Source organism: Serinus canaria, chromosome 1A (genome assembly GCF_022539315.1).
Source record: "Serinus canaria isolate serCan28SL12 chromosome 1A, serCan2020, whole genome shotgun sequence".
In the NCBI taxonomy this organism is placed as follows: Eukaryota; Metazoa; Chordata; class Aves; order Passeriformes; family Fringillidae; genus Serinus; species Serinus canaria.
The window spans coordinates 21,411,103-21,436,336 of NC_066314.1; the positions used below are offsets into that span (position 1 = coordinate 21,411,103).

General features: G+C 41.0%; 1 protein-coding gene across 3 annotated transcripts in view; it reads left to right on the top strand.

Annotated features, from left to right (window-relative positions):
• The first annotated feature begins 338 nt into the window (after window positions 1-338).
• The window catches only part of CADPS2 (calcium dependent secretion activator 2), a 282,539-nt gene continuing 257,643 nt past the window's right edge, over window positions 339-25,234 (top strand). For all 3 annotated transcript variants that reach the window (XM_030238173.2, XM_050969712.1, XM_050969713.1), the window contains exon 1: window positions 339-752. In XM_030238173.2, the coding sequence (XP_030094033.1) occupies window positions 429-752 (324 nt within the window). In that variant the 5' untranslated portion in view covers window positions 339-428. The remainder of the gene's footprint in view (window positions 753-25,234) is intronic.

Below are 25,234 nucleotides of genomic sequence, written 5' to 3' on the forward strand. Positions count from 1 at the left end.
GAGCAGCGCTGCTGCGGGCTCCCTGGCAAAGGGAGCGGGGCAGCCGAACCGAACCGAGCCGAACCGAGCCGAGCCGAGCCCTGCGCTGGGCTGCGTTGGCAGCTGCGGTGTTACGGCAGTCCCAGCGCAGCCGGCCCGACCCCGTCCCGGACACTCGCGGGCCGCAGCGCTCGGCGGGGCGGGAGGAGATGTTAGCCCGGCCCCAGTCCCGCCTCTGCCTCCGCCGGGAGCCGCTCGGAGCAATTCCCACGGCAACCCAGGCTCGACCCCCTTCCCAAACCCCGCCTCTGCTCCCCGCCCCGCCGCTCCCGCCCGGCGGCCGCCGCGGGTCGGAAACAGTCCGTGTGTAAACTCGACGTGTCCGGAAAGGTGCGCGCCGCTCCCCGCCTCGCTCCGTGCCCGGCCGAGGGGCGCGCCCGCCGAGAGCGATGCTGGACCCTTCCTCCAGCGAGGAGGAGTCCGATGAGCTGCTGGAAGAGGAGCGGCGGGACGTGCTGGTGGCGGCGGGCGGCGGCTCGCCGCGCTCGCTGCCGCAGCCGCCCCGGGACTCGCGGGGCAGGGAGGCCGGGGCGGCACGGGCAGCCAGCCCCAGCCCTTCGGTGCTGAGCGAGGGCCGGGATGAGCAGGAGCGCCTGCAACGAGAGGAGCGGGAGAAGCGGCTCCGGCTGCAGCTCTACGTGTTCATCGCGAGGTGCATCGCGCACCCCTTCAACGCCAAGCAGCCCACGGACATGGCCCGCCGGCAGCAGAAGGTGAGCCCCCGCCTCCCCGCTCCCCTGCCCCGCCGTGTGCGCTCGTCCCCCGCGGGCCATCCCGCGCCGTCCGTCCCGCCCGCCGGTGCCGCTCCGCCGCCGCCGCCGCCGGGGCGCTCCGGCCCGCAACAGGTTGAGCGGGGCCGGGCGCGGCGCGGGGAGCGCCCGCGGCGCTGCCGGAGCGGCTGCTGCAGGGCTGGGTGTCAGCGCGCCTTGCCCGAAGCACACCCTTTATTTAGAAACCCGTCAGTCACCGGGGGTGAAGTCGTTTAAGTTTTTAGAGTTGCGCTCGAAGTCGCCGTGCGAAGGGCACAGGAGCGCAGGGAGCGGGCGCGCTGGGGCCGTTCTGCGGTGGAGGATATATTCCTGCTTCTCGGCGTGCCTGATGGGTGGAATTAAACCTTCCAGAGGTGCCTCCTGCCAGTCGCGTTCTGACCGTCTGTACCCAACCCGAGCAATTTAAGCCATGAAACACAGGTGAAGGAGAAAACTATTTTGTTTCATGAATTACTGAGTGTGCTCTCTTATACACAGAAACAATCAACATGCATGCTTGTGGTGAGAATGACCTTCTAATGAAGGTTGACCTAAGTTGTTCTCTGTGTCGTGTACGTGAAAGACAAACTTTGAGAACTAGCAGGTGCGTGTGGGTATTTATGTTTATTCTCTCTTATTTTGAGCCATTGAATGAGTAGAATACTTAAAGTTTTGGATTAAGGCATTACATTTCCAGGTAACTACTTAAAAGCTCCCTTCTTGAAATGCTTGGTCTAAAAAGCTGTGTTTTTACTTTCAGTTCTATAAACAAACAAACTCATCCAAAACAAAAGAAACAAACAAAAACCTCATTCTACATCACTTTCTAGAAGGATAGTGATAAGACACAATAATTATTTAATTCTACTTGGCTTTTATAATTTTGATACTTCCATATGTCTAAGGGTTTGCAAAATCCAGTGCTAAATGTTTAGGGGTATCTGAAGTACGGCTTCTGTTGGTATTTGTGTTTAGTGAATTCTCAGACAAGTTAATGTGGCAACATGGTAGTAATAATAATAAGATTGTTTCTGGAAGATTATTTTGTTTTTATTAAGTGTTAGGTACTTAAATTCTAGAGACATTTTTTAGGCAGAAAGCCAAAGAACATCTGAAATAATAATTTTCAACCCACTGGAAATTTCCTACCCAAACACAAAACCATCATAGAAATTATATTTTGAAGAGATATCTGGATGCCTCTAAGTGTGACTTCTCACTGGACAAAGCCAAAGCAGACTTGATGTAGAGTTGATATCAATCTAGGTTTAAGCAGGGGGCTCAGAAGCCTCCAGGGATGAGATCTCACAACCTGTCTGTGTGACCTGCTCTACTGCTCCATTGCCCTTCTCTTGATTAAATTTTCCTAATCAGCTTCCAAGTTGCAGTTTGTGGCCATCAGTTGCAGAAGATACTGAGCATTTAGAAGTTCTCACTGATCTAAGTCACTAAGTATAGGAACTGTTTTAAAAATAACTACTGTATTAATTAGTTTTATTAATAAAATGTATGAAAAGAGATTACTGATGTGCAGCAAATGCAGAAATAAAACTGTTGTAGATTTAACTATGAGCAGTGCACAGACTGACAAAATTGACTTGATACCTACAATTAAATATTGCTCTTACTAATTACTATTTTTACTTGAACTCTGGATTTTGCATAAATGTCTGTACGTACAAAGCTACTTTTGTCATAGTTAGGAATTTAGCTGCAGAACAAGGATGACTTGTCTTTTCCTGATCAGGAAATAGTGTCTTTAAATAAGACATAACACAAAAAATAAGTCTTCTGAGGAGTTGCACGTCTCTCTAGACCTAATGAAATGCACATAACCGTCTTTCCTCTTATTTGACAATTTTGTATATATTACCCAGTAAATTGTTGCATGTAGGGTAATAGAACTGGTCAAGAGTTTTGAGAATACAGAGAACCTGCTTTGATAGTTTGGGATTGCCAAGAGCTGTCTGAAGGAGCCCTCTTTCATGTCTAACTTCTGTTCTCTGTGCTGCACCATGGCCTCATGTCAGCCTTGGGAATGAGAGTACAACCACCTGTCTTAAACCATGTCCTGAAGGAAGACACTTTGGGAGGTGTGTCAGGTGGTCTGGAGATGACTGAGAGGGGACCTTGTCAAGGTGTCTAAGTATCTGAAGGGAGGATGTCAAGAGGATGTTCTTCTTCATGGTGCAAAGTAGTAAGAGAAGAGACAGCAGGCAGAAACTGATGCACAGAAGTTGCATCTGAATATGAGAAAGAAGTTCTTTACTGGAGTATGAGGAAGAGCTTCTTTTCTGTGCAGATGATTGCACACAGGAACAGATTGCCCAGAGAGGCTGTGGAGTCTCCCTGACTGGAGATATTCAAGAACCATCTGGATGCAATCCTGTGCCATGTGCTCTGGGATGACCCTGCTTAAACAGCCAGGTTGGACCAGATGACCCACTGTTGCCCCTTCCAACCTTACCCATTATGTGATTCTGTGACTCATATTCTATGGGATAAAAATTCTGTCTGATTTCCTGAATTAATTTTCTATCTGCTAAGACAGGATATGGATATGGACTTGATCTCTTGCTCTTTTGCTTCAGTTCTGATTTGTGTGACAGCATGTGGCTGGCAGTCCACTGGAAGCTGGCCTGAGGTTCCCTACCTGTGCTATGTCACTAGAGCTGTAGCTGCAGCATGCCCTGTCCATCATGGGTCATCCAAGGCACGGTTTGGAATGAGAACCTGTGATGCTCTGTCGTTTCAGCTTGTGAACTCCTTGTAGTGCTTTTGCACCAGCAGTCTTTCAAGAGCCTAATAATAGTATCCACCCTGCTTGAGAGCAGAAGTAATTTGTTCTTTCTGCCAGTTCATTTGGCATATTGCTGAGCAAATATTGAGGAATGCAGTTTGTTTCCTTTTTAATGTGGAACATATTATCCAGTAAGGGAATGAGATGGAATTCATATATCAAGTATCTTCAACTGCGTTATAATATCAGTAAGGAAATGGGTTACAGTCTGGCTGGCTTCTTATGTTCTTGCTTTAGTATCAGATTAAAATATACTGTATGATATCTTTAAACCACCATACTTAACGACTTTGTTATACTAATTAAAGAATTTTGAATGCAGGCAGCATTTCACTCCTCTGTTGTCCTTTCTTCTTTCTCCTTTCTTCTTGCTAAGTAAAATTAGCTCTGCTGTATTGTGGTAGATAAGGTTAACTAAAAAAGAAAATCAAACTTTAAGAAAAAACAAGAACTAGCATAATTGGCCAGAGTCCATCAATTCTTCTATCTTGCTTTTAATGATAAATTCAACATAATTTAGCCCAGGGTTTGCTGAATCACATACTTTTATAATATGGCTCTTTGGTTTTTTATTAGTCTCTAGGATGCATATGTGATAGAAATATTTTTTTTAACTGTTAGTTAGTTGTTGACTAACAGTTGTTTAACTGTTCAGAGTTAGTTGATGACCTGCTGTTACATCCTACCTTACTTTGGTTGCTGGTAGATTTTTGATAGAGAAGGGAGAATAATCAAATATTGGAGGTGTGGAACTGAAGCATGGTGTTTGTAGCATGGTGAGGTAGCATATCCTGTTGAAGATGGAGCTAGCTCTACAGAGAAGGGCTAGTATGTATTTAGTAACATGTTTTCAAAAGATGTTTCTGAACATTTAGTTGTGTATTTTCCACCTTGCAGAGAAATATTGATGCATCATTACATATTATTCTTTTATAAAGCAAATTTTGCCTGTCCCTGGTTTAAAGAGACTGTCACTTTTTTGTAGCTACCACTTTTTAATGAGTCCCCTCAAACATATTTCACCAATTTTTTCTTCTGCCTTCTCACTCCTCCTTGTTTCTAGTCCCAACAAAAGAGAAGACAATTGTTAACTAAGCCCATTCGTCTTTCTTCCATTCTCCTACCCCAGCCAAACTGAATCTCAAACCACCAGATTGAATTTGTCCATAGAATGAGGTTTAATGAAAGAAATTGACTTGTGACTGTCTTCCATCAGGGGAAGGTGGTATTTATGAACATATATGTATGAGTATGTATGTACTGAGTCAGTGATTAGATGATAACCCTGGTAGCTGCTGTCTATACTAATCAGTTGTACACCCATATGTACCCACCCAGTTGTACTCAGTGAGTGTACAGAACCAAAGGCAGGTTCTGTATATGGGAGGTGAATCAGAGTTAAAGTTCCTGGGGAAGGAAGGGGCAGCAAAGTGCTACAATTAACTCACAGAGGAAAAAAAAAAAAGTGTGTTTTCTGTTTTTCCTGTGTTTTTCTTTCTCAACAATATAAAATTACCTTTAGTAATCAAGTAGCCACACAGAAATCCAAGACTAAGGGAGAAGTAGCGCTCCTAGGCTAAACAAGATTTTTTAATGTATGAAAGGCTTAGTGCATCAAAGCTGCTAATTCAAGTCTTGCTTTCATAGGTGATAGGTATTAGAAGTAATTGATCTGGCCATGTAGAATTCATAACTGAGTTTACTTCCTGAATACTTGATGACCTATTTTCCTTCCATTCCTTCTCTCCCATCCAGCTACTAAATCATGAGTAAATCAAAAGCATTGACTTCTAGCTAATTCTCGAAAGTAGGAGCAGTAATCAGTAATTTATTTTCATCTGAATTTTGTTCATTCATTCTTTCTTGTTTCTTGGACTTAATCTGTAAAGGAGAGGTTTATAATTATGTGTGTTAACTACATAACACTGTCAGGAAATACTGCTTCTGGGGATAGACTTCATTCTCTGGACTTCAATTTTATCCCCAGTGTTTGTCTTTCTTCTCTCTCAAGCCCTGTATCTCCTTGCTTTTGAGCTTGTGATGTGTATTTGCTTATTTATTGGCTAAGCATGTTTTGGGAAAGAAAAATTGTCTTCTGGCCTCTGAACATACTTCATTAGATGTTACTTTCTGCATTGCCAAGGTAGCAAGAAGAATACAGCCAAAACCACTGTTTTTGGAAACTCTAGACACATTTCAGAGAAAAAACATAGCTATAAAACTTGTTCATCTGGTCAAAATTCTGCTAAAGATCTTTCTAGGAACGTGTCTTCCAATTTTACCTTCATTGCTTCCTTAACAAATTTCAGTTCTTTTTGTGGTGTTATTGAAAGTAATTTTAAATCAAGTTTATTTCCTTATTTTTTCTCTATAACACCTTGTCATCATGCTCTAAGCTGTGTATAATTTTTATTTTTAGTCAGATGAGTATAGAGAGTTCTGGTAAATCCTGTCAAAACCCATAATATGGTAGCCTGCAGAACTGTCTACATGTGGAGACAAGGTTATTCACAAATAGATCTTTCTCCCCCTGTGAGAACCAGCTGTTTGGGGAAGAAGTTGGTTTTTGCCTGCAGTAGGAATGTTGCTCTCCATGGGCAATTGAATCAGCCATGGCTGAAGAAGTACAGAGGGGTGATGAGAGAAGCAAAGCCTCCTAGTAGCAAGTGCCACTTAGAAATGACAGCCCATCAGAGTTTTGTTTTAATCTTAAATTCTTCTTCTGGCCTAGCAGCTCAGCACTGATCAATGGATCAGTGTGGCTTGGCCAGAAGCTGGCAGTGTGCAGGGAAAACCACATGTTGGTAAACAGCTGGGTAATGAAGTGAACATGTTTGGACAGTCTGCAAACCTGCTCTACTACGATGAAAAATTTATCACTCTCTTCTTTTGCCTGCTTTTTTTTTTTTTGTTGTTGTTGTTGTTGTTTTGTTTTCATTGCCTATTTTACCTGTACTTGCCTTTGAAATTGGAGTAGGTATTATTATTGGATGGGACAATTTTATTTTTTGTTTTCTGAATGCATGACCTGAGGTTCTTTTTTTCTGTCACCCACAGAGTTTGACAAATGTGTTAACTCTGTGGGCAAATACCCCATTTGAAGTGCCTGTGGAAAACTAGTTATTAGGGTTTTTTTCTACAGGGGAGCTGACAGGAGGAAAGTTGGAAGGATCAGTTGATTGCCACCCTCTCTTCAGGGACTGTACAGGGGAATTGTCTGGCTGGGCTGCCTTGCATTTCTAAGCCCTTTGCAGTGGTTATTCTCACATTGCATTTTGTGTATCTGAAGTTCTGTAATTGGTGATTGAGAGGAAGAAATACCAAATCAGCTCATCTTGTCTTTAATACTTTCTCAGACATCATCTGTGAAATACACTCACTGGTGCTGTGGAATAACAAAGCTGGACAAAGCCCTTTTCTTCCCCTTGATCCACACTCCTTTACCTGCCTGAGGTGCAATATATCAAAATATCAATTATTACCTGCTGTCTTTAACTGTACACTATTGCCAGAACAGAAAATACTGTATGGTTGCTAGTTTACTATTTATTGAGCAATGTATTTCCATAATAGAAAATTTCATTTTTCCCCCCCTTGCTTCCCCATGCAAACCTGTTGTCACCAGTTCATGCTTGGGGACACTATTTACTGATTGCCTTTTCATTTTCATGCTGGTTATTAGAGTAGTTTTTTCTCTTTCTGGCTTTGTACCATTTCTTTTTAATCCTGGTGAATGTCATCCTGAAGTTGCTTTCAGTATGTATTGGTTTGTTTTTTTAATGTACCCTTGTATTTGTGTTCTACTCTCCCCTTATCCTTGTTTTTACCTTGTGTGTAGATGTCCCTTACTTTGCTAGCTTAACATATACCTGCCTCCTGCTGCTGGCCTTGCTGCAAGTGGAGAGCTAATAAATAGCTCAGCGACAAGACTTGCTTTATTGACCAGAGAGGTATCCTTAGAGTAAGATGGGATGATGTGTTTGTGGTCTGCTAGGAAAGTGCTTGGCTCTCCACCTTGTCTCTGCTCATTGAGGGGTGTTTTGGGGTGTTTGTCTTTATGCCTTGACTCTGGTTCTCTATTGAGTTGTACTGAGCCCCAGTTTGTATGTTACTCTCTCTGAACCAGGTGCCAGTCTCTAAGGCTTTTAAGCGTTTAATCCTGAAGTCAGTTTTCATATTGGAATTTTTGGCACATTAGCTGCAAACATGCCTCCTGTATTTCCAAGTTACTCCTCCTGCTGCCAGCTGGTGGCAGTGGCATGCTCAGGTCTGGCACTCAGGCTCTCCGGGACTTCTGGCTCTTGCCATTCGGGATGGGAGGCAGGGTGAGGGACAGTCTAGTCTGCTCGAGTCCTTCTCATTTGCCTACTGCCTGTCTCCAGGGCCCATTTCTGCCTAGAAGAGCTCCACTGAATTGAAAGCAGCCCAGTTCTTGTGCATTGCAGCTGATTCCCCCAGGTTTCAGAATAGCAGCTGTGAAAAGGCAGTTTTCAGTTTGTTGCTGTGTGTGGGAAACTCTGAGCAGCAGGAGAGATAGAGTGTTTGCATGTCAGTACCAGGCTGCATCAGCTTAAGCTTGCATTTTGAAGGTTATTTTCTCAGCCATAAGCATTGGAAGCTTTTCATTTTGTATTTAAAACTCCCTAGAAGTTGATGGTACTCTCTCAGTAGAATTTATTTCTGGTTCTTATTTATTTTGCAGTGTAGAGATAAAGCATATGCTTCTCTTCAAGTGTGGCTGCTTGTATGCATGAGTTCAAGCATGTTCTTGAGTGGTTTTCCTGTCAGGAAGGGGAAAAACATTAATTAATAGCATTGTGAAGAATGAACAGAGCTACAGTGAGTACTTCTTTAAATATGTGACCTGGTGAATCAAAATTAGAAAAAGAGAAGGTGATTATTCAAGAATTTTTCTGCAACTGTGTTTCCATTTTTCTCTCAGCCATTAATTATTCATTTATGTTCAATTGTCTTGTCTGTGGGGTTTTAGAAATAAAGGCTGGCAGCTTCTGTGTAATGAGAGTGCTGGAGGGATACTCTGAGTGATAGACACAAAAAGAATCCTTAGGATAATACCTTGAGTAGACTTGTTTGGGCTGTAGACAAGGATGTGGAAGGAAGGACAAATACACAGGGCATAAATGAGACTTCTGAAGAGATGGTGAACATCTACAATGATTAGAGGAGAAATAGCCACCAGTGATGGGGAGTTTCATGGACTAAGTTGGAGATGTTGAGAAAGTATGGAACCATATGGAGTATGGTATGGAACCAAATTAATTTTGGAGTAGAGTAACTGTTCAGCAAGGACAATGACAAAGTTAAAGAGGAATGAATTTGTAGCAGAGAAATCCATTGGTCATGAGAGTTATGCTTTTAAGAATTAAACAGAAATGAAGGAGGAATATCTTGGGGAGTGAGTTTGCAAAAAAGAGATTGGTCTAGAAAAAAAGGATAATGATTAAACTGGTAAATAAGGGAATAGTCTCAAAACCCATGCTAGTGTAATAAAGAATCACTAGGGCAAAGAACTGGTGAGAAAAATGGTATGCAGAAGTTGGACTGCATGAAAATCAAAGCAGGAGCATATAGTGCACTGGGGAAAACTAGGTTTTTTTTCTGCAAAAAGTTTGAGTTGTTTTATATGTTTAGGCTTTCCTAATGGTGAATTCATGAGTTTTGTTTTTCTAAGAAAAAACTCACCTTCAGGCAGTCTACGCTGAATGTTTATTTTGCTGGGAAACATCCCCAGTTTGTGCCTATTGCTCATAAATCCCTTGATTTATCTGTAAATTATGTATTCTGAGGCCTTGTGGCAATGTTATTTCTTATTCAGAAGTGTTCTTCTAATGTTTCTCCACTCCACCTATTTAATACACTACATACATATTTTACCAAAGTATTAATATTGGCAATTTAGGGTTTTTTTATTGTTTTGACCTCCTTATGGATGGAGCATAGGCAAAGAGAAGAAATAAAAAAAGGAAGAGATTTTTGGTATTGATCTGATATTAAATTATAGAAATCAGTTCTTCTTTCACTTTCTCTTCCTTCCTGCAGTGTCATTAATAGGCAGAGGATTTTTCAGTCTTTTACCAGTGGGGATTTAAGAGTAAATAGTGGTAATATGTTGAGATGGAAGTTAACAAACTCCATTAGAATTTTTCTTTTTGTAGTAATATTCAGCTAGCTGTTGGACTATTTGCCTGAATGGACACTTAGATTCTGCTTGCAGTGACTTAACTCCAAATGCAGTTCTCATTCTCATAGCCACATGTGCTACACACAGTAGAGATTCTGAGCATTTTGGTGCATGGTTATGAAGTACCTAAATGTGTTTTAGCTTAAATATTCTGTGAAACAAGTTCTGAAAATCTTGCTTATATGACTTTGGGTTCTTTTCACCATACTTTGTCTCCCAAATTAATTTACTTTAAAAACACTACTTGAGATTAAGGACAGCTTTTAAAGTCTTTTTCTGCCATCCAAAGCTTTTAGGTACTTTATGTTTAGGTACTTAATAACTTCATGTTCCCTGGGCTTTTTCTGTGATAATAAATGTTATAAAATTATATAAGTGGTATATAATGCTATTATAAGACTAGCTATGTTTTGTGAATTTAAGCCTTCTGTTTTATCACCTGGAATATAAAAACCCAAATGTCCTACAATGGAAAGCTGGAAATTACAAGACCCAGCTGTGTGTGCATACATATTGATGCATTTTGCTCATGTGTTGCTGAAAAGGAAGTGTTGTTCTTAGCTGTGTAATGTAAAGCGAATCAGTTTGTTCTGCAGATCACAGACCCACTGATACCAGGCTGTGTGAGTATTTTTGTGTGTGGCTCTCTCTCTCTCAGACACCCTGAGTGTAGGATGTACCTTACAGGACTTCTGCTAGAGCCAGATGAAAATTTGTCTCCTCTTTGCCCCCACTACCCATAGCCTGGGCTGGGGAATTTTTAAAACCTCTTTCCTTGGTGAATCACCTGGAAGGTCAGTGGCATGCTGTGAGCAGAGCTGTGGTGTCTTTGCTTGACTCTTCCTCAAACTTTAATTGGAGCAACTGGATTACACCAGTCTTTCTGCTGCTTTAAAATACCTTACTGTCTGTAGATGAAAAACCCTGTGTAACAAAGAGAAGTATTATTTATTTAAAATAACAAAATTATTCAGATTACTGCTAAACCTCTAGCTGTTTTATGTTTTCTGGATATTTAAACTCTAATGGTTTATTAACCCATGGATTGCTAACAACATTTGGTCAGAACTCGGTCCAGAATGGCCTTCAAGAGACCACAGAGGCATGATAAAATCAGCAAACTGGGTAAAGCCTCCATACATGACCCTCTTGCTGTATTACAAGCTGTGTCTGTTACAAGTGCACTTAACTATAGAAAGCAGCACAAAAGGGTGGGAGACTGTATGGGCTGATAGTTTCTCTTTCAGTGTACAGATGCCCTTTTCTGGTGTCACACTGCTTGCCAGTGTAGACGTGACTTCAGAGAGGCAGAGAGATTTAATATACAGCAATTAATACAGAGTCAAGAAAGAGAGATGGAACCTAAATGAGATAAATAGCACAACAGGGACACAAGAGTCTCCTTTCTGAGCCATTAAAGCAGGACAGCATATGGAATGCAAACATAAAAACAGCTGAAATAACAAAGTAATAAGAGTCTTGCTATGTCTGAAGTTAATTAGGGGCAACAAACTGCCCCTAATTACTGAAAGTGTGGGCTTCTCAGCAAAGCTGCCTGGGATACTAATTAAAAGAACTGATTATATGAAATAGAATGAATAATTAATGACTAAGAAATCATTTTCAAGAGTATCTTCAGAGAGCAAATAATGTGCCCTTGGAAAATATTGTGACGCCCCGAGCCATCCACTGAATCTAATCCTGCAGATAGACCTGAAAACTGACTTGCAAGTTTGCTGTGCTTATGCTTTCTAGTGCTGAGGCAGGGACTAATAGGGGCAGAATGACAGGTAAAATAGGAATGGTATTTCCATTTCAATATCAAATGCTCTCTTCAACTGTTTTTTTGATGTATGACTTTAACAGAACCTGCTTATGAAACACTCTGGCAGAGTGCATTCTGTTTCAATAGTTGGCTTTGCAGTGGTCCCCTGCTCACAGAGCTGAGGTCTCTGTGCTTGCAGAGCCCCTCTGGGTGGCATCCCCTTTGTTGATTAGTAGCATGTGTGTCTGTAGCCACTGTTGGCTGTCAAGTGAATGGGCCACCAAATGGACTGGGATTTTTTGATGTTCTTGAAAAAACAGAAATATGGAAATTACAGCTGACAGAATAAAAATTGAAAGTTTAAAGATTTATCTTTGTCTCAAGCTCAATTAATAAGGCTTTTTTATCCATAGTAGTTCTTTAAAGGGGATAATCAGGGATAAAGTTTTATCCAGGCATCCATTTAGGTATTCCCACCTAATTGGCACTCCGTAATTTATTAATTTGAACTGTTTTTAGTAGCCTTAATCCTCAATTACATTGGCACATATATAGAAATTTAGATTAGGAATAAATAAAAATAAATGTTTGGAGGCATTAAACCCTAGGAGCAATTTCCTATACTGGTTCTAAGTCTCTGCTGGAGGCTGAGCTGGGAGGCTGCAGGTACCCCAGAGTGCTGGGGAGGGGTGCACATGAAGGGGACATGGCTCTTGAAGCAGTTAGGCTGGCAATCAACCCACTGCTGTGTGATGTCTAAGACAAACATGACATTTGATTCTCAATGATTGATCTGTGATCATTTTAGTCAGAGAGCCCCTCTTGATGTAGGATTCATGTTCACAGAGGGGCCAAACCCAGAACCAAAATACCCATGTCCTTTGGAGTGTCTTTAGTTGTTCTGAGCTTCAACAGATTGATCAGGATGTCCTTGGTCCCACAAGGTTGTGCTGCAATGACTTGATTAAATCTCTTTGGTCCCATAAGGCTGTATGCTGTAATCCTGAGTGTGTTCACATCCTGGAGGAAGGTGTGAGCACAATTGGCTCCTGTGGGCTCCAGGTGAGACCACGATCCATGGCAGAGGCAAGCAGGGAAGAAAGCCATAGGTACCATGGAGGGGGATTAGAATGAGTGCTGCACTGCACATTATGATCTCATTGGTTTTAAAGTTATGAAGAAGCATAAAATACTGAAATAGAAGTTACTTAATACTACTGCTTTTTCAGCAATGTCCTATTTGTTCTGTTTATTGTAGTAGAACTCTTAAATTGCCATTTAATTTCTTTAAAAACAAACATCACACGCTCCCAACCCCCCAAACCAAGCAAACAAATCCAACATCCCAAACCCTGCAGATCTGTATTTCTGCCTTGGCTTTTGTAGCTTTTCCAAAGACAAAACTCCTAAACCTTGTAGTAAGGAAGCAAAGATGTTTAATATGAATTGTGTTTAAAGTAAAGATTTTATTTTTTTATTAATATTGAGCTTTTAGAATTGATCTGATTCCTTAGGGCTAGGTCAGAGTTCATTCTGTTGAAATGAATACTCTGAGTTTCTAGTATTCTGTTTCTGCTCTTTAAGTTTTACAGGCATAGGACTTAAATATCTTGCTTGATTTTATATTTAGGATGGATTTGTACCTTGGCTGCAGACATTTGCTTTGCAAGCATGCCTGTTCTCAGTGTGAAGGATAATTTGTTTTCCTAATTTGATTGGATTTTTGAGTTTTTTCCTTTAGTGGAAAAATAATGAGTCCAACAGAAAAACAGCTATCTCAATTATGTGGTTTAAAAAAACAGTAAGAAGAAATTCTCCTGCACTGCACAACTGTAAGATAGTACCTACCTTTTACTCAGCCTGACTTTAGTGAGGCTACAGAGCAGCCAACACAGCCATCATAAGTCACTTTTTAAAGGAAAAAAAAAAAGAAATTGATCTATTTTATTTTTAGTAGTGATGTGGTTAGGCTGGAACAGCTGCTTCATATCGGTGGTCAGACTAACCCTGCCTCAGTCGGTGCTAATAAGATAAATGGGGTAATGCCTATTGACTGTAATAGCTGGAGTAATGTGTCTGCTCAAAGATTGAGTGAAGAGGTGTGAGGAGCTGCAGCTCTGAGCAATACAGATGGTCAGTGATGCAAATCCATTTCAGTCTATAGCTCTGGAGAGCCTGGAAAATGGACAGAATTGCATAATAACAGCAGAATAAGATAGGTAGCCTCTAACCTTTCCTTTCTGAAAGGCTGAAGGATTCAGGGAGAAAATCAGTCATTTTGTCAATGGGGTGAACCCATCCTTGGAAAGGATGTGCTTTTGTGTGTCTAAGACAGGTGTCAGATAGCATGTACTCACCACAGCCATTCATATGAATAAGTAAGAAAAAAACAGTACTTAAGTTACCAGAATTGAAAACCGTCTCAAATACTTGTAAGTTGCTTTCTAATTTTGGGCCCAATCATTTTAAGCCAAATAAAGCATTGAAATAATATGTTGGGTTGTTTGTTTTGTTTTGTTTGTTTTTTTTTTTTCTGTTGGAAGTAAATTTTTGCAATCAATGCAGAAGAGTGAGAAGGATCAAGATGGACTAAACTAGTCCTGTTTTGAGGAGGATTTGATTGTCTGAGTTAGGGACACCATTTCTGATGCAGTAGCTTTTAAACTGTTTAATGTCTGTATTTGCATCTTGTGTTCGTACAACTTAGGAACCAAAATAAGGGCTTTTTTTGAAAGGTGGCACAAATAGGAGAGCTGTAGATTTTCCCTCAATGTATTGTGTGAAAAGAGGTATTTTATCCCCCTGCCAGTTCACAGAATTCTTTTTGAATCACCAGATAGTTACCAGGGGACACATCTGCTGCCAGACAGCTCAGCTACTGTATTTGTGCCTTTGACAGAACATGTAATAAGCCAGGCTAACAAAGCTGCTGGGCCTCAGGTACACCAAGTAAACGTGCTGGCAAATTTCATGGCTGAATGAAATTTGGGATTTGCTGTGGGATGGAAAGATGATGGAAAGCTTTGCAAAATTATTGCAAAGCTGATGAATGTATTCAACACACAGACAAGTTACTGTGTATCATACTTGAACTGCAAGTGGGAAGGGACCTCCTGGGTTGAGTCAGTCTCATGTCCAAAAATAAGACTTCTTGTCTCTTTTAGGAGCAGGTGAAATTTCACTTAGTAGGTATGGCTATGTTTTCCTTACTTTGATAGCTGTGAGACTTTTGTTTCCCAGACAAATGCATTTGCAGGTTTGGTTCGTACCCACTTCCTATTCTGTCACTCTGCCCTTCAGCTGTAATAACAGCTTTTCCTTCCTGAAGGATTTAGTACAGGGTGGTGTCTCATTCTGCTGTATGAAACAATCCAAGGTCTGAGCCACCCCTCAGGCAGTCTCTCTTCTTTGACTGTCCTAGCTGCCTTTATCTGTAGGTTTTGCAGCTAGAATTAATGCCCCCTTGTTCTCATGTCACATGAACACGGTGCCTGCAGTGTGCAAAGGCAGTGTGTCTGAGCCTTCAGCTCAGAGCAGCCAAGGAGAGCAAAAATATTGCAGAAATTGTTGTGAGTCCTGGCCTGAGGTTTGGGATGCTAAATTTCACCCCATTTCTGTTACCACAGCTCCTGTGGTAGCTGTTTTCCAGTACATCTTTTAATCCAACACGTTTTTTTAATCCACTCTGTGTGCTAGTGCATCTCAGCCCCAAATGCCAATATCAGTCTTCAGATGTAGAATATTTGTTCTCTCTGTCATAATAAAATGAAAGTCAGTTTTCAGCTGCCTTTCCTTCTATTTCTCCTTTAACAATTACCTTCACATTTTTTGGAGTCTTTTCCCTTTGTGGCAGTATCTCCACTGTGTAACTGTTGTCTAGATAAGATCTACAGCCAGAAATCAAGAGTAAAAAGAAAACAGATTACTTCTACTTGATTTTTATACTCTTTTAAATTATTGTGGTAGATCAGTAACTTTTTAATCCTTCCTATTCTGGATCAGCTATTACTCCATTACCCTTACCCTGATTCTAACCTTATTTTTATATCCTTGTCCTGTGGAGTCTGTGTTTCTCTGCATATAGAGACCTGCTGCCCTCTTTTGGGAAGGAGGATATTTTGTTCAGTGCTGGACAGCTTTCAGACTCTTTACAAGAGTTTGCACACTGTCTCATTCAGGTCTCTCAACTCTTCAGATGACTGAATTGACTAACTCCTTTTAATTCCTTGACATAGAGAATAAATTACCACTTCTTGGTTTCCAGGCTAAAGAGATCTTCCTGACAAAATGCAAACTGCTGATCCCAGATTTGTGTTCAATAACCATGCCTATCAGCAAGCTCTCAAAATAATTAAGTGCTGTGGCGATAAAGAACAAAATGTGTTCAGTGGCAAAATTTGTATGAATTCACTTGCAGTGTTGCTGTGTTCTAATTTGTTTTTAGCCCAACTGCCATCAATAGTCTTGAGTTCCTGGTTGTCCAGTAAGGTTCTAAAAAGGCTGTTCCTGGCATTCTGCCCTGGCCACATTTGGCACACAGCAGAGCAGAGTTTACAAAACATCTGTTAGGTCAAGTGTTTTGTTGACCAAAGGAGGTTAAATGGTTAGGACATACTGATTTCTCTGTAGAGTCTGTCCAGACTTGTGAATTTTCACTATCCTTTTGCATATGACTTGAATGCTTGTAGCAGTCATTTAAAGCATGAATAACATGTATAACAGCAGCATTTAGAGTTAATCCTTCCCTCTAAAATACTGAGCCAGTGTTTTTGTTTTGCAGCCCATTGGCATGTGTATACACGAGATCTCTGTGCAACAGAAAACATAGACTGGTGCTTCCTTCCTAAATTCCTAACCTCCTAAGTTTGTGATTGAATAGAGCACAAGAGTGAGTTACTTATGGCCCTGTGTCATCTTTTATTCTGCCTGTAGTGTGGTAATTCAGGCATCTCCCAGCACTGGAAGTTGGAAGAACCTTGGCCTATCTGCCTTACTCCTACTCAGCACTCCTAAGTAATAATTTTGGGAAAAGCTGTTACAAAGTATATACTGTGCATTTTTCTGAAGGTCGGTCATTTTTTCTGTGCTTCTTGAGAATGGTGCTTGTGCTGGGGACCAAGTGAATCACTTTGAAAATCTTGTTTTTGTTCCTGTGAGGTTTAACTGCACAAAGTTAAGCAAACCTCATTCACCACAGCTCTTCCACTTCTCCCACTCCTCAACTCTACTGGATTTTATGGAATGGCATGTATGTCTTTTGGTTTAGGCTTGTGTTGTCTGGTCCTTTGCAGCAGAAGGAAGAAAAGCTTTAGAAAGGGGAAAAGAGGCATCCTGTCAAATTAAGTTGGTAGTCTCAGTAGAAGAGGGGAGAACTGGGAATTAGAGGAAGGAATAAGTTCTCTCTCTGGAAGCTCTGCTTTTTGTATACTTAAATCCTTCATCATTATGCTTTCTATGCATAACAGGAAGAATATCAAAGTGTTGTTCCTCTACTGTAACTTTGAAAATAATAGAAATACTAAAAGTTGGGATCTATCTGAAGTTTAGAGAGGAAATTACATCTCTGGAATATCAGACTACCCCCTAGCTGACAGTGGAAGAGCCATGGTGTAGGTGTCAGCTCAGTTCCTCTGACATGTACATAATCCCTGTGCCATTTTTTTTTCTGTGACAGTGAGAGAGATGGAGATCAAGAATCCTCTTGCCTTTTGGTTAGATACATAAACTGCAAGTACAGTGTATACCAAAGTTTTCTTAGGCAGCTTTTGCAGGATTGAAGATAAGAATTTCTTCCTGACTTAAACTGGGAAGGCTGGGAGGCTTTCAGCCAACTTCCTTTCATTGTTTCCTTCAAACATCTGATGTTATCTGGTCTGCCATCATGTTATTAAATGTGTGTGCTGTCCTGGAGCCACTTAACCTTTTCCCCTTTGCCTGTGTGCTGTGCCCTGCTCAGATCCTGGCCTTCAGGGGACTTGAGCAGGGAAACTTCTGTTGTTCAGTGGCATTTTGCACAAGCAGACGCTCTGTGAATATATTGTGAAGTTGTAACTAAGCATTTATGGAGAGTAAAATAGCTTTAAGACTATTTTATCCTTTTTTTTTTCTTTTTCTTTTTATCTTTAAGAAGGGAACAAAAAAATGGTCACGCTGCTAAGCTCTAATTAGAGTAGCTTTGGAGAGACCAGCTTGATTTGCCTTTTGAGCTCTGTGCTCTGTCAGGTAGGTTTGATCAAATGCTTTCCTGCCAGCATTCAGTTGTTAGCATTCAGTATAAGTTAGTCACCAGTGAATTATGGTCTGTGATATGGTCCAGGTCCCATTGCTTTAGTTCTTTTCTCTTTATTGATTTCCATTCTCATTTTCATTATTGTCCTGGTCTCTCACTGCATGCTTCCTAGTGCTTTTATTTTGTAGCTTTTCAGAGTGAATGTCCATGAGTCATGGTTTGAAATAAAATGCTAATAATGACATTATGCAACACTTTGAAATAAACATTTCTGAGATTGTTCCTTTTAAGTGGTAGACTTTGAGAAAAATCATACCACTCTGCAATGATAGGGCAGTAGGAATTGGAAAAAAAGAATAGGCTGGTAAACTTTAACATTTAAATCTAAATACCTCCTTCTTGAATAGGTGTGCCAGTATCAGGAAGAGTGAGAAAATTTTCTTGGCCATTTCCTTCAAGCAGAAATCAAGAAATTAAATCATAGTTGGTGCAGAATTAAAAAATATGTAGTTATATGGTTTTTCCTAATATACACAGATCTGAATAATGTCTAAATAGTGTTGTGTCCCCTTTCACTATGGGTTTCTGTCTTTAGGAGTGTGCAAATGTTAAATGCTAGCTCCACCAAGTTTTCCAGAGGGACATAACATGGTATGGCCATGGAGCCAAACACTGTATTCAAATAGGTAAATTTGAGCATGGACTATTGTGATATGAAAACTTGCCAGTTTATGACTGTTTCTAGTCAGCTGTTGCGTCTATGGTTCTGGGTTTGTTTCTAAACTGAGAGATTTCCACATTCCCCTTTGTTTCAGTAGTTTCCTTCTCCCTGGAAGTAGTACTTTTTAAAGACCTACTGATGAATGTGGGAAACACTTCTGATAGAAGTGTATGTGTCCCTTGTCTTTTCTTACCTTTACAACTCTCTTTACAGTTCTCTTGAAAGTGAGACCATGGAATGCAGCTGCAACTGAAGAAGTTTCCTGACATGCTTTGCAGAAGTACAACTCCCATCCTCACTGCTGTTTTTTAATGAAATACTCGAGATCATGTAATCTCAATACTGTCATTTTTATAACTCTTTTTCAGGAGTCTTAAGTATTGGCAGAGGAGTCAATACATGGTGTAAGGATAGGCAGATGAGAGGGGGAATAATTTGTTCTAGGGGAGAGAGTCTCGAGTTTCCCTTCCTGATTGTGATGAACACCCTTGCTTGAATGTTTTGAGTTTGAAGAAAACTTTAGAAGTATTTACAAAGGAAAACTCTTTTTTGGCAAAATTTTTCAGAACTAAGCATACTTTTAGTTTGGGTAGTATAGTGTTTCCTAATAATTGGTATTTTTTCCAAAATTATTTTATATGGTTTTACCTGTTGTTTTACCTGACAACGGTGCCGCCAGAGGTCAGATGTGAATAAAAGGAACCCCTCAAGCTCTTCACTCTTTTAGCTCTTCTTCTTTCAAGATACTAATTTAGTAAAATGAATAGGAATTACAAAACTGTTGGTGGCTGGGAGCCTGCTGTTTACGAGTGTAAAAATAAAATCCATTGTTATAGAAGAGGCAAGCATCTGAAAGACTTGGGTGATTTATACAGTGGTATCAAACATTACTTGTGTGAGGCAAATCTGCTGTTATTTGACTTTAAAATGCCTGTTGAGCTAATAGCAGCTCAGCTTAGCAATTCCTAATTGGTCTGTAACTTAGGAGAACCTGGAGGTGCTGAAAGGACTTCAGTGTTTTTTGAGTGAAGACATACCAATATGAATGGGTACTACTGCACTGAAAATTATATTTGTGTGGCAATAACAGCCCACAGCCAGATTGTAAAATATCTTCTTTTTTTGATATTTCTTTCAGCCTCCTGTTCAGAAAGGGACGTGTTTGTGAATCTGCGTTAGAAGGAATTGTGGATTTTTGCTAGGTGTGTTCATTTTGAAGGAAAAATAACGTTCTATTCTTGTGTTTATACAAGATTTCTGGGTGGAGGAGAATACTTGGCTTTAAACCAGATGGCTCGTGAAGAATGTGAATTTATTCTTTAACATGTGTCTCTGGGATTTCACTGTATATAACCAACACAGTCATCCATTTTTTTTGGTATTTATTTTAGATAACTCTGTAACAGTTGTTTGTAGAAGCAATATGATTTGTGTTAATGTGCCTGAAAGTCCTTGTTGTTAGAAGTTAGAAATTTGGGCTGCATTTGCATTATTTGCATGCCTCTAGAATTTAGCAGAAATGGAGATCAAATCCTGGAGGAAAATTCCTTGTCAAAAGATGAGGCAGTGTTTACAAAAGGCTCGCAGAATACTGATTTATTTTCCTTATTTTTCTGTTGTTCAATACTATTTGTGATTAAATAATTGATTATCTATTATTATGAAAAAGGGTTGTTGGTTTTTTTTTTTGCTTACCCAGAGCCTTATTTTCCAAAGTAAGAGAAGAGTTGTTCCTTAAGTGTTAGCTCCCTTTAAGTGTGGGTTTTCCACAAATTTTGGATTATTGTGGATGTTGTGAGCATGCTGCTGTCTTGTCATGGTGTCAGAAACATTGTTATTTTTGGGTAATAAAATGTTTCACTTTCAGAGTATTTCTTAATGTGTGATGCTGTATCCGGTTGGAAACTGAGAGATGTAAAGTTTTGTGTCTGCCTCTTTAGTGATTGTACAATTTTTGTGTCCTACATGCAATAAATGAGTCTGTGTGCTTTACACTGTCATGCACTGCAACCACTCTTCATATATTTATCAAATAGAAGAACGGAAAGTTAGCAGGGAGTGTACTGTTTATTGTAAGTTTAAAAATCTTCCACACAGTAGCATTGTTTCCCTCACTTCATGCACAAAGAGGCTTTATTCTCAAATGCTGTAATGTCAGAGTGGCAGTATTGTCGTGGATGCAATCAGTGACTCAGAAATGAGTTAGCTAATTTTCAGTTCTGTATTTAACTGAAGAGATGAGTTTGCACATGCAAGAAGACAGGCTGGGGAAGGCAGTGTGTAAATTTGGGCACTCTTGTCTGGACTTCCATTTAGTTAGGGGTTATTTGGTCAGCAGAGATGTGTGTATCAGTTCATTCAGCAGGACATCCACTCATCTGGGATATTTATAAGGCGTGTGCTGGAGAGTGACAAGTGACTTGCTTGGCTGGGTACACTGACTGCATGGGTGAGATCTCCACTGAGCACATGGAGGAATTTGAACATCTTCAACAGTGAAGACTCTGACCTTTCTGAATATCTGTTCAGGGGTTTGACTACTGTTACAAGGGTAAAAAAATTTCTGTAAGTCTAGAGAAGAATTGCCCATGAGTTGAGTTCTCCAGCTGTAGGCAGTGTGGGTGGGACACAGCTGCCTGGGTCTCTGGCTAGTGGGCAGTGCTGACCTGGGGTGTCACTCAGGTTGTGGTAAGGAATGTGTGACTCTTATAAGAAAATACATCCTGCATCCTGAAGTGTTGCCAAACTGTTTACAACATAGACTGTATCTAGGGTTTAATGTGGGTATTGCATTTGTTTTTCTGCTGTGCTGCATTGTTACCACATCATGTTTTGCATGGAGTTGCTTCCTTCAGACCAGAATTCATCAAACTGAGTAGGACTCAAGCAACAATATTTTCCTTGCTTGTGCTGTTTCAGCTTTGGCATTAGGTATTGGACTGTCTACTTCTTAACTTTATGAAGTTAGATCTCAGGAGATGACAGCGCTTGTTCTGCCTATGGTAATTTGAAGAATAGAATCTTATGGTTTATACAATTTGTTTGCTTTCTCCTTTCTCAAGAGTTTTAATCTTATTTTCAGTCTTTCAAGGTAGCTTGCTGCCTCTGAAGCCTTTCATAGTAACTTCATGCTTCCCAACATGCTATCTTAGGTTTGTCTTTAAAAAAAGAACAGAAGTTCTACCTCCTTTTTGCTGTTTCTAAAAGCAAAGTTTCTTGGCATATGGGCTTTCAAAATTTAAACCTTCAAGTTTCAAGGTTTTTTCGAAGGAAAAATTAGTGCCTTCATGAGAGTGCTTTGCTTCCTTGCAAGCTTTGACTTCTTTTAGATCAGAGACAGTGCCTTGGGGAATCAGTGTTCCTTTCAAAGTAGCAGACACGCAGATTGCGGTGAATTCTAATATCACGGAAGATCATGATATGGGATTTCTGTGTGTTAGTAAATTTAGAGCAGAATTGTCATTTGAGACTTAGTCATTTTGGGTGGTTTTTGCTTCCTTTGTTTTCAGCTGGCTAGCTTGTAAAACCAGGTTGGAGTACCAAGAAGTTTCAAACTGTTGAGAGCAGCACATCTGTAAATGTGAATTATTTAATGTGGCTTAAGGTACATAAGAAGTATCTAAGCAACATGAAAATTAAAATACAAAGTTAGGTAATGTGTTGCCTTTAAGAGGTCAAGAGCTAAATTTGCAAGATCAAAAAAATAATAGAATATACGTTCAGTATCCTTTGTGCTTCTGATAGCTCCTTCAATGGCCACTTGGGTTCTGTTATCTTTGTGTTGCCCTGGAGTTGACAACCTCTCTTTTCCCTGGGAACTGTGCTCACTTGTGTCACCCGTGGGACACTGTAATAGCTTTGCACCATTCTGGTGCTGAAATTTCTGGTCAGAAAGGCTCTGGAAAGTTTCAGTATTGAGTTCTGGACTAACTTCTTCCTGTGTTGATTGAAGACTGTCTTCCATTGTAGAATCTAACTATACCTGAGATCATGGAGCTTTTGTAATTTACATTACACAGCAGGATTTTTGGTTTGGTTGATTGCTTTTTTTAAATCCCTGTGTGTTTCTTTTTCTACCACTGTTGTTGCGAGTTGATTAGCTTGATGAGCTTATTTTGGAGCCAAAGTATAAAGCTTTTCTCTAAAAAATAGAATGTAAAAGTCAGAACTTTAAGTCTACGTTTGTGTAGTCTTAAAACCTATTCATGGGTCATCATTTGGGTCATCAAAGCAAAACCCTGATGCTTCCCACAGATCTTTTTGGGCAAAAGCTAGTTTTGTTTAGGATTTTATCCTATTGTCTTGACTGTGAGGAAAAGCAGTTTTGGTTTTAGATTTAAAAGCTATTCCTTCATGGTTTTTTTGGAGCCTTTTGTTGGCTTCTGTTTAGCTGGAATATGAACTTGAGTATAGAGATGCAGTTACTTAGAGAAGATTCTTACAAGTATGAACAAGAGTGCTGTGGGCATAATGTAGCATTTGTATTGATTTCTCTTTTTGTTTACTGCACGTCTGTGTTCAAGTGTAACATCCTTCTAGACCTGGCACTTGAGAATGCGTAGGAGCTCCTTCTCCCTTCCGTGCAGCTGCTTGTTTCTCCAAGGTAGAAATGCTTTCAGCAAGCTGCCTGGTAGTCTGCTCTGCACACTCTTTGCTATCAGAGTTCACTTTGATAGGGGATGAGAAGAACGAACTGTTTCAGAGGGATAAACAAAAGTATTGTTGAGATGTAATCTTTCAAGTAATTACTTCTTGTAATACAGTGGTCTGAAGCACTTCAGATGATGTAGAAAGCTTGGTGGAGGAAGAACTAAATATTTCTTGAAGTCCAGGCTTGTATCAGGCCTGAATGCCAGTGAAAAAGCAGATGAGAAACATCAGGAAGGGTTGCAGCTAAGAAGAGGACATTTCTGGCAGATGTGCCCTCCGTGCAGTGCCATGCAGGAGCACCGTGTGCCATGTGCTGCAGAGCTGGGGGAAGTGTCAGCCAGGCTGCCGTGCTCTGAGGCTGCTCCATCGCCTGCTGGGCCCCTCTCTGCCCCTTACCTGGTCACTCCCTGTCAGAGGGCATTTAACAGTAGTAAGAGCACTGTGCAAAACATCCTAACTGCCCATGTGGGAGGGAGGAATTTGCTGCCAGTGAGGACAGGCTGGGATTTGACTTTGGTTTAGCCATGGTGGACAGTCTTGTTGCTTTTCCTGGACATGTTGAAGGATATGCCACCATAGGGGCAGCTATTGCACAGACAGTAGCCCTGCTTATTTCACCAAATTGACTTGTGAGGACATTTCCACCCAGTTCTTGCTCATTTTCCTAACCAATTTTTCTTTTCTACCAAAAGTCATCCTGTATGAGAGCTCTCCTGTAAGTCCTGTCTCCTTGCACTTGCCTTCTTCCATTTCCCTGTGCTACCTCCAGATCTTGTCCCAGCCTTGTGCAACCTGACCCAGCTCTGGTTTCCTGTTTTTCCCAGTTTTCATCTTCCACCCTCTCACTCGCTTTCATCATTCATCAGATCACCTTCTGTTTTACCATCTCTGCATATCCAGTGTCCAGCACCTACTGGGTGCTTACAGGAAGGCTGGAGAGGGACTTTTTACAAGGGCATGTACAAGGGGCAGTGATCTTAACCTGAAGGAGTAGATTTACATTAGACATTAGGAAGAAATTCTTCACTGTGAGGTTTATGAGGCATTTGAACAGATTGCCCAGAGAAGTTTTGGACTTCCCCTCCCTGGAGGTGTTCAAGGCCAGGTTGGCAGGGGCTTTGAGAAGCCTGGTTTGCTGCCCATGGCAGGGGGGTGGAACTAGATCATCTTTAAGGTCACTTCCAGTCCAAACTATTCTACTATTCTGTGACACCCTAAGCTGGGTAGGATGGTCTCATTGATTTGGAGGGAAACACACATCATGACTACACTGGCAAAGGCAGCATGGCTCTCTGTAGTTTTCTTTTGTAACCTCAGTTTGCTTGTTAGCTGTGTCAGAGGGCAGGCCAGCACCTTGTGGGGTTTTGGCTGCAGAGGGAGGTTTTAGCTTCTGGAGGTTTTTCAGAGTACACAGCTGCAGAAGACTTGATTGACTAGACAGAAATTAGTTTTATAGCTCTGCTGGGTTGACCTTGGCCAGCTGCCAAACACACAACCAGCTGCTCTCTCATTCCCTTTGTCAATAGGACAGGAGAAGAAAATAGATGGAAAAGTTTGTTTGTCAAGGTAGACAGTTAACAGTTGCCATCACAGGCAAAACAGACTTGAGGTGGGGAGAATTAATTTAATTTATGGTCCATCTCAAGAGTTGGATGGCAAGAAACAGTAGTCAAAACTAAGATGTCTTCAACTCCCACTGCACTTCATCTTTTTCCCAGGCTTGTTACCACTTATTTTTTTCCAGCTCATTTACCTCTTTCCCCCCCATACTGAATGGCGCAGTGGGAAGGGTAATGGGGGCTGTGATCAGTACAGGACAGCTTCTCCCTGCTGCTCTTTGCTCCTCACACTTTTCCCTGGTCCAAGCATGGGTCTTCCCCAGGCTCTGCAGTCCTTCAGAAAATACCACGTGCTCCAGAGTGGTCTCCATGGGCTGTTGGGGCACAGCTGCTCCACCTTGGTCTCTCTGCTTGGGGCCTGAAGCACCTCCTGCCCTTCTCTCACCTGAGTGCCACGGGACTGGTTCTCACACTTTTTTCCTCCCTCCTTACTGCAACGTTTTGTCCTTTCTCGAGTGTC